Raw genomic sequence first — 13,240 nt, forward strand, 5'->3', positions numbered from 1 at the left:
TCAAGGTGTTTCGGTGAAATTTATCCCCACGGAAACGGTCGAAATAGTTCCACTGTCCTTGTAGAATTCCTCAAAACAAAGTTATTAGTTATTCCGTTACAGTTACCGCAATTTTCTTGTAACATTCCTGGCAGTGTATATGGTTGTTGCCATGGCAATTTCAATTATTTCATATAGGGCCACCAACTGTTCTTACTTTTCAGGTTTCAAGCAATCGGACCATAGTTTTCAAAAAAGTAAATTTGACAGAGAGCCACTCAAGATACTTGTACACTCGGTTTTGGAGAAGTCGAAAACATCAGTTTTGACCAAAAAATTATCTAAAATATTCACCAGAAATTGGAGATAATAACATGAAATTCACAAATATGATAGAGAACCACAGAAGGCACTTGTATACCAAATATCAAATCACTCAGGCCACTGGTTTTCAATAATATGAAAATGTTACTGTTGACGGACAAGGCCAGACTTTTATCATCCCTTGTTTCGCGAACCCGCCGAATGAACAGGAGCCGAAAATGAATTTAAAATAAAATTTTATTTCAGCGTAATTTCTCGCGCCCGCCGAATTGTAAGTGCAAAAAATTACTAAGAAAAATTATTTTTATCTTCATTTTGTTTCCGCCCGCCGCATAACAAATCCAAGTTGCATTTTCGTTGGAGTATCATGATCAAAGTACCGAAGTCTTGCGCAGATGAGAAACAAAATTATACATGGAATAACATTTTATTTCATTTCTTCTCTCCGATCAATGATGTCACTTACAATTCTTTGAGAATCACACAAATCTACTGGAAAAAAATAATTAATTTTATTTCATTTTTACAGCCCGGGACACAACGGAGCTAATATGTAAACTCGTACAAAATGATTTTTCGTAATATAAATCCTATTTTTTCCGTTGGAGAACATACTGAAAGTTTCCAATGCACATGAGTCCAAGTTTTACCAATATGTATAGTTATTTAAAAAATATCCCGATGTTTATGGAATAAATTATTTATAAAAGCTCAAATTATATATCCACATTCTGACAAAAGCACCAAAAGTAATATAAACATTATTGTACGCAAGATGATATGAACTTACGCATGCAGTGTGTCACAGTCACTGCAATGTGCCATACAATACCCGATAGACATTGACTTGAGGAAACCAACCTGGTTGAAAAAAAGCGTGGTTTTGGAAATACCTGGGTCATTACATCACTGATGACCGAAATATGTGTCGTCAGTGTCGTGCTAGATATGCTCAGGGAAATATATTGATTACTCACTGTAAATCACGTTTTAAGTTTGGTGAAATTATTGTGCACATTATAGTATATAATGGTATTATGAGAACGTTGTTGCCATTCCCACGATCGCAAAGTGTCAGTTAATTATTTGCTAATGTAAATTTTAGTGTTTCCAGCTGCAAAACTGCAAAAGAAATTTACAAATCCATATGTTACACTGCAAAATCTAAGATTGCGTCCGTAGAAGGATTGGTGGACAGGTGGACGGACGTTTCGGCCAAGAGTTTCGGCCAGGGCGGACGTTTCGGCCTAAATAGACTAAGAGTTCAATGGTAATATGATCTTAGCCGCAGAGTGACTATATATTAAATATTTCTGAAACAACTGAATGCATATATCACGAAATAGCCTATGTATTAACCGGTCACTGGTAGCCTAGTGACTGTCGCATCAGACTCATGACCGGTAGACCCAAGTTTAAATCCTACCTTAGGCCTTAGGCTGAACATCAAAAGGGTCGACCCCTGCCCTGGGTGAGTGTGCCACGGACTCAATGGGAAGACCATTTCGACTGGCCGAGATTCATTCACTAACGAATGCAATTTTGGGGGAACCTTGGTGGACCGAGCCTGGTTTGACGCCAGGATAGCGCATTAAAATTGCCATTTGATAGAGAGATGGCCACACAGCCCTGTCATGTAGTCCCAAACATGAATATGACTTCTGTGGCAAAATGTGTCAGCACTAGCACTTGCAATTTGCACATACAAAAAAAGTCAGGAGAGACAACAGTGACATTTAAAGTCCGAAAATGTCGCCTGGCACAAATAAACTATTTAAAAAATGTATCAAATATTTGTGTAAACAACTGAATGCCGTGACGTTGGATAATCACCTCATAGACAAATCTTAATTTATCTATTTTATTTTCATTTCTATGTGGATCGCTGTATGCTTGGTCATACTAGGGATAACACGGTGAGTTGAATTATTCTTCTCTGTAGTTCACAGACTATGAGGTCAACTGGTTGGAGAGATATGTTTTTTTTTCACTCGCAAATTATGGTAAGGAGTATTTGCAACACAAATTGTAGTTGCAATAATAATAATAACAACCTTAAAGTTTATTGATATCGTATCCCTCTGAGATCTAGATTAGAATATAATACGGATATAAGGAACAATAAAATACATAAGGAATAATAAAAATAATACTAAAAAATATAGTAAAATAAATAGTAATACTGTGAAAATATTATTATATAATTACCTTGGTGTTATTTTGAGGCAGCTGGTAAATTGCTTTTCATGAAGTTCTCTTTTTTAGTGAAACAGTCGCTGATGAACTTGGCAATTGCTTGGACAGTTTTAGAATTTTTGTTGAGAAATGCTTTCAGATTACCGGATAAGTTTACGTTTTCAAACAAAGCATCTCTTTCAGATTTGTACAGATTACAATTAAAGAGGAAGTGTTCTTCATCTTCAATTTCATTGGAGTCACAGACAGGGCATGTTCTATTTAAGATATCTATGTTGTGATATCGCCCAACTTCAGTCTGAAGTATGTGGGCACTTATCCTCAGTTTAGCCATAGATGATCTGTAAATGTTTTTTTTTAATAATTTCAAGATATTTTTCAAGTGTAAAACCAGTCTTCAGCTGTATGTAGGTACGTAGTTTATTTTTGTGACTAGTGCCTTTATTGTCATTATGCATTGTTTTTGTGAAGTATTTTTCAAACATATTTTTTAGTTTTTTGGTAGCTAATGGGATAATATTATTACTGATTTTTTCGCAAACATCGCTAATTTCTAAAAGGTTCAATAATTTGTTGATGCCTGTGGTCCAATTACTGACGTTTTCTTTGTCCAAATTGGTGCCAAGGGTATAGGCCTCAGAGATCAGAGTGTTTTCATCTATATGTTTTATTTTCAGCAAGTAATTAATCATACTTTTGATACGTGAGATGATAAGCGGATATCTTCCCAATTCAAGAGAACATGCCAAGTTTGTAGCTTTACAGTTTACTTGTAGTAGGTACTTACACATTTTGTGATCTAATTTTTCCATGGGCAAGGATTGTTTAAACAAGTCTGTAGAGCGCATGTTAATAATATCACTTGTCCAGATTTCACTAACAGTAGAGTAAATTGGTTTAACCATATCATCAAACAATTTCAGATATGTTTTGATTGGAATATTTGGGTCTACATAGAGTAAAAGTGCCTTCATTGCTCTATGACTAAGGTCTTCTTGAGCTCTGTTCGGTTTTCAAGTAGCATTGATTTTAACACTGAGGTAAGTGTATGATGAGACGTTTTCCAATTTTTGGCTATTAATTTGAAATCTGAACTTACTTAGTATTTTACCTGGCTTGTTAAAAATGATAATTTTTGATTTTGACACATTGATATCTAGTTTTCATTGTTTGCAGTATGTTTACACTGTACGTATTGCATTTTGCAGACCATTTTTAGACTGTGATAGGAGGTCATCCGCATACATCAAACATGACAAATGATTGTCTAAAAGTAAAAAAGGTTCATTATTGGATGATTCTATCTGACATTTGATATCATTAATGAAAAGATTGAAAAAGGGTGGGCTTAAACCATCTTCCTGTCTGATACCCCTTTGAATTGGAAAGCTAGCAGTTCAACCACCTTTTAGTTTAATACAGCCAGTGGCATTCTGATAAATAGATTTAATTATGTTGTGAAATTTTCCTGAGATTTCCTGTTTTTGTGAAGTTTATATAAAAGACCAAGGTGCCAACTGGAATTAAACGCCTTCTTAGAGTCGAAGAAACATGCAAATAAATAGTTTCCTTTATTAAGATATTTTGTTATTAGCTGTTTGAGAACAAAGATATGGTCCGCTCTACTGAATTTTGGAAGAAAACCAATTTGCTCTTTAAGGTAGAGATGCAGTTTATTTGGCTTGCTTTTTAATTGAGTAATTAGACAATGAAGATGGTATTATATATCCAACATGTTATATATTTTCTGAAAGCTTATTATACAAACTTTGTAAAACTTGTCTTTATTTTAAATATCCAGAATGCGTTTTTGATTTTGGGTCAAAAATATGCTTTTTTGGACAAAAGTGGTTTAAAAAAAATTAGCTTAAAAACTTCAAGTCCATTTGTGGGTAAAATTACATCACTGGATACCTTGGTATACTACTAATTCAAATGCGTCCACTCATCTCTCTAACGACTTTCAAAGTCGCACAGCATGACCTCAAAGTTCACTCTTTTCTATTTTTGCATAATTTATATATCCATGTTAATTGGGGACTTGTTATTTTTGTTCCACTCGCCGTAATAAACTGTCCGGACGCATTTTGAAGGGGAAACACCTTGTCAATAATGTGTGAAAATTTCGGGGCAAATGGCCAAAGCGTCTATCAGCTATTTTAATTTGAAACCCAAGAATTCACCAAAAATAGAAGACGAGAAAAAGGCTAATTTGCATATTTGCGCGTTAAACCGGGAATTACTGCTTTGTCATACTTTGTCATACTTTCTAGACTATTGAAATTGAAAGTTGACGTATAGACATAGACATTTTATGTAAAATCGCTGGACCAGAACAACTGCTCTTGAATATATAAATCAGAAACACGTCATTCATACCAGTGTTTTGATGGGGTCGGTAAAAACACGTGGCAATGCCCAGTAAATATGACGTAATCTCATGAATTATTAAACAGGGGGCGGTCCTAGGAAGGTGACCTTTTATCACGATCAAAACATCATGGCTTCTCTTCGATGTATTTTCAATAAACAATCTACGAGTATTTCAGAGCCTATGGTTTACCGTGAAGAGTACAAAGTGGGATATTAAATTATTTATCCTTGATGATTTTGATGTAGTATTGAGAACCAACTCCAGGAAGCGAACGCACAATAATGAATAATCGCGTAATCCTAGGATTGAAACGCGAGGCACAGAAGTTTTGTTCATCGTTTCCAATTCCATTTTTCCCACTGCAACATATTTGTTAAAAGAAATATTTGAATTATGTTCGTTTTTTAAGGAGGCATTTTTTTATTTTTCCGATTTTAGCAACGCCTTATTCAGGGATTTTCTAAGACAGTCGCAGACAATCAGCGCACGGATGTACGTACAAAACATGCTGTTGTACTACCGGCGACGGTCGCCTGCAAGAAGAGAGCTCCAGCTCCTAACGTAAAAGATTTAAAATTTAGACCGGTTTTAAATAATTAGTGTTGGAAATCTGACATGTTTTAATAGTGCAAAATTGAGGTGCATTTTCGAGCGGTCGGATTTTTCTGAATAGAAATCGGCAAATGAAAAAAAATAGGAGTGCTAAACAGTGTGCTTCGTTAGTTTAAAAAAATGGAATGTCCGTCAAATTGACGTAAACTTCCCCATTTTTCACGGAAAAAGCAAAGGTCGTGGTCGAGTTGCAGGCTAAAAAACTCAAAAATCAAAACAAAATCATCAATCAGTAAGTATTATGACAAGGAAAACAAAACATCAGACGCGCAGAAGCGGTCAGCGCGTCAAAAGAGTTGTTACCGTAATGTATCAAGTTACCTCTCTCTGTGATTTATTTTTTCATTGAAATTATTTGGTTGTTTTCAATTAATTTTAGCGTACCTCTGCAATTTATTTTAGCATTGTCAGTTGTTTGCTTCATTGAATTAAACGAAGTTCGTCCGGTTGCAAACAAAGCTGTCTCGCACCACCTAGCAAAACTTGCGAATGATCGTAGTAGAGGTATCCATTGGATAAAAGATACACAAAAGTTTGTATCTCCCCAACCCAGTGCAATATATCCGGTTAGAATCAAAGCTCACGTGTCCCTTATTTGAGGGACCAGATTCTGCCGTAAATTCGGGATGGGATTTAGAAAAAAAATAAAATGGGACTTTTTAGGTGTATTTTGGCGTCATTTTCGGATATTTCAATCATTCCTGATGCCTAAAATAGAGTCTAAGTTTTACCGTAGTCATTGACGCCTATTCAAGAGTATGATGTTTATTGTGACTAGCGTGAATGGGTAAGCTTCTTTTCGACAATGAGCAGTTATCACTGTAAACAATGTTAAATTATTCTTCACATGCTCAGTTTATTTTTTGAGAACAATTATTTAAAAATAAAATCTCTCAGTCAATCAGAAACTCGGATTCATGCCTTCAGGGAAAGTCATGTTTGGACGCTCACATCAATTTTGTTTTTCGTTCGGTGGGCTGATGCCTTCAGTGTAGCTTTTGCCTCTTCCGACATAGAAATCATCTGAATTTTCTTTCTACCTCTCTTTCTTTTCACACCACGCATAATGTAATGATAAAAATTAGGAAAAAACGCTGAGGAAATATAATGTTTGGTTTGCTAGCGAGCGAGAACTGATTTGAGAATAATTGCACATGCGCGTGAATTGAATGAACTATGACCCGTACAATCTCGATTTGCATATTGTCAATCAAAGGTCCTGTTATTTGGTTACTCATGCAAATTAGGCAATTGGACATAAACATTGCCACGTGTGAGTGTTTTTTTTATTTTTAACCAGAAAATAAACAGCAATTTTAACGGTGTTCCAATAAGAATTCATTGGTCAAATTTTCACAGAATGTTCTTTAGATAAAAATCTATATAAAAAACGAAAAAAACTATTTTTGATTGAAATTCACAAATAAACTGCATCTCTACCTTAATAATTGTAATGTTATTACTTTTTACATGTTTGGTCAGCCTTTGTTTCAATACGGCTGTGAAGAGCTTGCTAAGACTGTTTAAGAGTTATCCATCTGTAGTTAACTGGATCAGATTTTTCTCCTTTTTAAATATTGGAGTGATAATGCCCAAATTCCAAGAGCTAGGGAAATGGCTACTCGTTAGGATAAGATTAAACAATTTTTGTAAAGGTTTGATGAGCACATTTCTCCCTGTTTTAATCATCTCATTTCTGATATTATCAATGTATGACGATTTTTTATTTTTCAAGTTGTTAATTGCAGTTTGTATTTCTAACTGAAATATTTTGGTCTAGCTCAGAAATTGGTTTAATTTCCTTCTCAAGCTTAGCAATCTCTTCGTTCAAAGTGCTTTCATCAGTATTATTTATTGCATTTAATTGATTAGTTTGATTAGATCTTGTGTTGTTCTTTCTCTGTATGGGTTTTTAGTATTTACAGACTGCTGGTAAAATAGGGTTGTCAAAAAATGCCACATGTTTTTCATTTTTTATACGTGCATTCACAGTCCCTCAGCACCGACAGGCGATTTGCGCCATCAACGGTCCAACAGAAACATCTTAAATGACGTCAGAGGGCATCCCCAGAACCAACTAAGATGGCGACGTGCTACTGCTACACGTGAAAAATTTCCCGATGTATGTATGCGCATATTATACAGTAATTCTCTAATCTCATACCCGATAGAGTGATTCCTCAAGGTATTCACAGTATTTGAACTAACGATGCATTACCTGATGTGTTGGACTTTGCTACGTTTACGATAGATCTTCTACCGGAAGTGCCACAACTTTGACAAGATTACTGTTACTTTACAATCAACAATGGAGGAACTTCGTCGCAGATTTGACTTTGACAATAACACAGTTCGGATACTTACGGTGAACGGTGTGTATAGACAGATATTGGAAAAAAAGAGCAGTGCTGACTTAAAGCAAATCAATTCATCAACTCCCGAGGTAATTTATCATTGACCGAATAATTTTTATGTACTTTTTAATTACCTTGCCCGTACCATCAAAGATGGAAGGGAAAGGTATATTAAGGGAAAAATTTTGTCCGGCGTTGTCGTTGTTGTTGTTGTCGTCGTCGTCGTCGTCGTTGTCGTCGTCGTTGTCGTTAATAATTGTTATTGTGTGCATAATAACTTTACTAATTCTATTCCAAACTTTATCAAACTTGGTCACCTTATTCATCAGTATAAAGTCTTCCCTGAGTTTGAACAACAGATGTCCTGTATGAAAATATCATGCAAAAATTGAGAAAATCTGATAAAATATTTTGACTGTTTCTACTTGACTGATCACTGGTGATACACATCAAAGGTCACTGATTTCAGTGGAAATATGCATTGTTGTATGTGTTCAATGAAGCAAATGATTTATCTTGTAATAATATCCTTGGTAATGTATCTCAGAATCCCATACTGGGTTTCAAAACCAACTCATGGAGAGATTGCACAGTCTGATACACATTTGCAAACCTACCAATAAAATCTTTACAGAAAACAAGATGTCAGAAAATCAATATAAGCACTCCTATGAACTGGGTGCCTAACTTTGATCAAGATCTGAAGCTAATAGAAAATCTGTTTAGTTCAAAGTTATCAAATCAAAAACAATACATAAAAAATACATTAAAAGCAAAACATTTCATCCACATTTTAAAAAGAAAATTATTCTAAAATATATGTATTCTGTATTTGACAAACAGTTCATTCGACAAATGAAAACTCACAGGAATATGTTTCAGCTATTAGAACAGAATGATAGTTTTTATAATACTAGTTTAAAAAACGCACTTCAAAGATTGCAGTGTTTGAAGATGTAGATTCTCAAGAGGCAACAGTACTGTTGACTTCTCCCTCCACTGGACACCAACTAACTATTTAAGTTGATTTGCATACAAAGCAGAGCTTGCAACATGATAGCTATTCATAAAGGGTGTTTTTTTTTTTTTACTTTTCATATAATACAGTAGTCATACAATGAGGCAGTTCATATTTGTCTCAGTAAATCATTAATTTTTGACAGACACCTGTACAAAATACTTGGACTAAAGCCAGCTAAAATTTTCTGCTATCTTGCATGTTTTATGAATCTATTCACATCTAAATGCAGCACTTTTTTTTGCAATGAGACATTTGTTTTTATACTAAAATATCTGAATTACTTTGAATAAAGCTGGAAATTATGTCCCTTAAAATAATTAAACAAATAATGCACCAATGTTTTTGTAAGATATTTACATCTTTCAAGGACATTCGGTAGACTGATTCCCCACTGTTGGTTCAACTCCAAAACTTGTTTGTATTCAAAATTAATTATGACAATGCATATTTATATTGAATCAAACTATGATAAAGGGAATTATATTATATAACAAAGGGCAAGGTCACCAGAGTTCAACTATGTTTTGAATACGAGTTGTAATATCTAGAACTAGTATTATGCATAGCTCTGCGTATATATACTGTGGGGCTTAGTATCAGACGGTGGTATCATAATACGGACAGGCGATCTATTTGCAACCCCGGCTCCCAAGGCCGGGAATTTTCATTGCACATGATTGGTGCATACGGGTTGGTTATGAGTTTACCAAAAGTCATAATCCTGACTATGATGTGAAAATAGCTAAATCCAGAATAGCTCTGCGTACACGGACTATGTCGGGGGCTTAGTATCATAATTCGGACATGCGTTCGTAGAGCATTGTCCATTAGTTTGCTGCAATCAACACAGCGCTTTACCATGATTACTTCTAGTAACCGTAGCTTTATGTAGGGTTACATGTACAATGAGAATGAAATGCAAGGATCTACAGTTATACTTTCACCTAAATGTAAAAATTTATCTGTAAGCCATTGACTTCCAAATTTGAATGTAAAACAATATGTTTTTTTCACAGATTACAGAATTACAGCTATTGTGGGATAAATGCTTAGATACGAACCCTACCGTATGTAGCGCATGCTGTGATGCTTTGCTGGCTTTAGTTAGCAATGGTCATGCTGAGTTTAGTTACATACTTAACGGTTTGCTCAACATCGTGCCATCCACTAAATGTTTGGCGGTGTTGGTACGAGCACTGAGTGATCTACTGCTGATGGAGCTGTCGGTGACTTTACAGTCGATGAGTGTAGATGTGTGTAGTTACCAGCCATCATATTCTCTCAGGTATGAAAGCATTTATATTTACAAAAAAAGTTCCCTTAATTTGTTTGTTGATTTAGGACCCACTGAACATAATTTCCAGCTGGCAATTAAAAAAAAAGTTTAAGTTTATTTTGTAAAAGGTGACAAAAGTAAACTTTGGCATTCAAAGTATTAATGATATGCAAGTTACCTAATTAATATGCACAGATGGTAGATAAAACTATTTTGAGAAAGGTGACAAAAGTAAACTTTGGCATTCAAAGTATTAATGATATGCAAGTTACCTAATTAATATGCACAGATGGTAGATAAAACTATTTTGAGAAAGGTAACAAAAGTAAACTTTGGCATTCAAAGTATTAATGATATGCAAGTTACCTAATTAATATGCACATACGGTAGATAAAACTATTTTGAGAAAGGTGACAAACATAAACTTTGGCATTCAAAGTATTAATGATATGCAAGTTACCTAATTAATATGCACAGATGGTAGATAAAACTATTTTGAGAATGGTGACAAAAGTAAACTTTGGCATTCAAAGTATTAATGATATGCAAGTTATCTAATTAATATGCACAGATGGTAGATAAAACTATTTTGAGAAAGGTAACAAAAGTAAACTTTGGCATTCAAAGTATTAATGATATGCAAGTTACCTAATTAATATGCACATACGGTAGATAAAACTATTTTGAGAAAGGTGACAAAAGTAAACTTTGGCATTCAAAGTATTAATGATATGCAAGTTACCTAATTAATGTGCACATACGGTAGATAAAACTATTTTGAGAAAGGTGACAAATGTAAACTTTGGCATTCAAAGTATTAATGATATGCAAATACCTAATTAATATGCACATACGGTAGATAAAACTATTTTGAGAAAGGTGACAAAAGTAAACTTTGGCATTCAAATGGTTCAATCTAATATGATGCAGTCTTCGTTGAAATAGTGACATCAGTTGTAGTGAACTTGGTAGTTGCTAAAGGCAAAAAAAAAACCATGCAAACAAGATCATTACCTGAAATTATTTATATTATGGCATGCCCCTCTGATGTTATACATGCAATCACAGTCATCAACATTAACAAAAAACAGGCCAAACTATGGCAATGCCTGCCATCTGCACAATATACTGTATGCATCACTGGACCACAAAATAGCCAATATGATTCTCAGTTTTAAACCACATATTTTATTTGCATTAAAGTAAAGACATGTATTAAGTGCATAAAATGTAGGTATTAAGTAATTATGATTGTTTTTTCCAGGTCACCAACCCATCCGTTTATTTCAGTACTGACCAGTTCTCCCAATAGTTGGTGCCACTTGATAGACCATACTTGTTATATTCTAAACCATGGTAGCAGCAGGTAGGTCTTATTTCAGTTTGATATATAAAAACTGAAAATAACTGCAAATCAAAAATTAAAAAAGATTTGGGTTTAATATTAGCTGGCAAGTATAGAGTAATATGTGAACAAATATTCGGTGGGGTGGCTGTGCTGAGAACTCGTTGAAATAAAAACTATATCCAATCAAACCTGTAGAGCCGCTCTGTTGGGTCCAAGTTTGAAAGCTGACAGTAGAATATGCCTTAATATGCTCTCTGGTGATATATATGTTATTTTTCTCAGACGATGCCTCGGCCATACATGCAAATATGAAGTTGATCGTGAAAAACCAATGTCCCAAATTGTGACAATTTTTGCTGAAAATCCAAGATGGCAGTCGAACAATTTGACTGATCAAATTATTTTCTTTTCCTAGTAAGAAGCATTGCCTGTACATGCTACATACAAAATTCAATTGTTTAAAGAAATCAAAGATGGTAGCCAAACCATGTGATCAATTGTGCTTTGCAAACTTTAAAATAGCTTTATACATATATACCTAAAAATTAATTTCAGATCCTATGTGTTCAGTGATTCTGAAGAAAAAGATTTACAAGTGGTTTCTTTTGTCATTTTTTTTGGGGGGGGGGAAGCATGGTAATAATAAGCAGATTAAGTCATGTGATTGCTAATGTTTTTACTCATGAAATATGTAGCTCATATATCAATAATGTACTACAAAAATTCAGAATGCCTAGACCATCACACAGGGATAAAAAGATCCATGATGGCTGCTAAACCAGTCAACCAATGAAAATTCTAATGTTAGGTTAACCAGTTCTCATAGTTCCCAATAAGCTTGAGAAAGTTCAGAAGTCTATGGTGTTCAAGTTATACAATGACAATGAAAGATGAAAAAGACAAATTGAACAAAAACAAATGGACTTGGACCCTGAAAATGTTTTTGATTTTCCTATTTTCTCATAGATATGGTTCTTGTGTAGTTAAGTTATTAGAGCCGTTTTTGAAGTATGTGTTGTTAGATCCAAACCCATCAACATTCCATGGTCCTATGAGAACCATGCTATGCTCAGTGTTGCTTCAGTTCTGTGCAACAAATGTGGAGAGACGTGCTAAATGCAGTGAATGTGTCAATTACTTGGTAGATTTCATGGTGTCTATCATACCATGCCTGCAGGTAAGGTGCCAAAATAATTTAATATATTCTTGGGGCGGAGCTACAAATGTACGTCACAGAACGTTCTACGCTGCTAAGACGCGTACCACCGTACCATGTATATCTATAGGCTCTGCGCGAGCTGCTATGGAATGCTGGTCGAAGAGCAAAAAAACTAGAGAAAACAACAAAAATTCAACTATGTGACAATCCTGAACAACCAAATTGATATATGTTGCACACGTAGGGGTAGTCACTGTTCAGGAGAGTCTCAACAACAAGCCCAAAGTATATTAGAGTTTTGATCATCAGTTGTGCTTGCCAGGTGGTGAAAATGCCTGGATGTTCGCTCCTGAGAATAAAACACAAATATTCATATTTTTTTAACATTTGTGGACCAGAGACAAATTGTTCTCATTTTTCATGTCTAAAAAAAACCCTTTTTATGTTTTTTTTTACCTAGTTACATTTTTATTTTTACATTGAAATCAGAAAATCTGTGAAATTCATTAAGAGTTTATAGGTGTGTTTTGATTGCATTAAATTTGAAAAATAGTTGAGAAAGTACCAGAATATGTGACTATAGATTATGTATGAAGC

General features: G+C 34.6%; 1 protein-coding gene across 1 annotated transcript in view; it reads left to right on the plus strand.

Annotated features, from left to right (window-relative positions):
* Window positions 1-7,544: 7,544 nt before the first annotated feature.
* Window positions 7,545-13,240, plus strand: part of LOC102806825 (focadhesin-like) — a 56,058-nt gene continuing 50,362 nt past the window's right edge. Inside the window, exons 1-4 of the mRNA XM_085507378.1 lie at window positions 7,545-7,928; window positions 9,877-10,145; window positions 11,401-11,502; window positions 12,451-12,661. Coding sequence (XP_085363504.1) covers window positions 7,794-7,928; window positions 9,877-10,145; window positions 11,401-11,502; window positions 12,451-12,661 — 717 coding nt within the window. The 5' untranslated portion in view covers window positions 7,545-7,793. The remainder of the gene's footprint in view (window positions 7,929-9,876; window positions 10,146-11,400; window positions 11,503-12,450; window positions 12,662-13,240) is intronic.

This window comes from Saccoglossus kowalevskii, chromosome 13 (genome assembly GCF_978046115.1).
Source record: "Saccoglossus kowalevskii chromosome 13, keSacKowa6.1, whole genome shotgun sequence".
Classification (NCBI taxonomy): domain Eukaryota; kingdom Metazoa; phylum Hemichordata; class Enteropneusta; family Harrimaniidae; genus Saccoglossus; species Saccoglossus kowalevskii.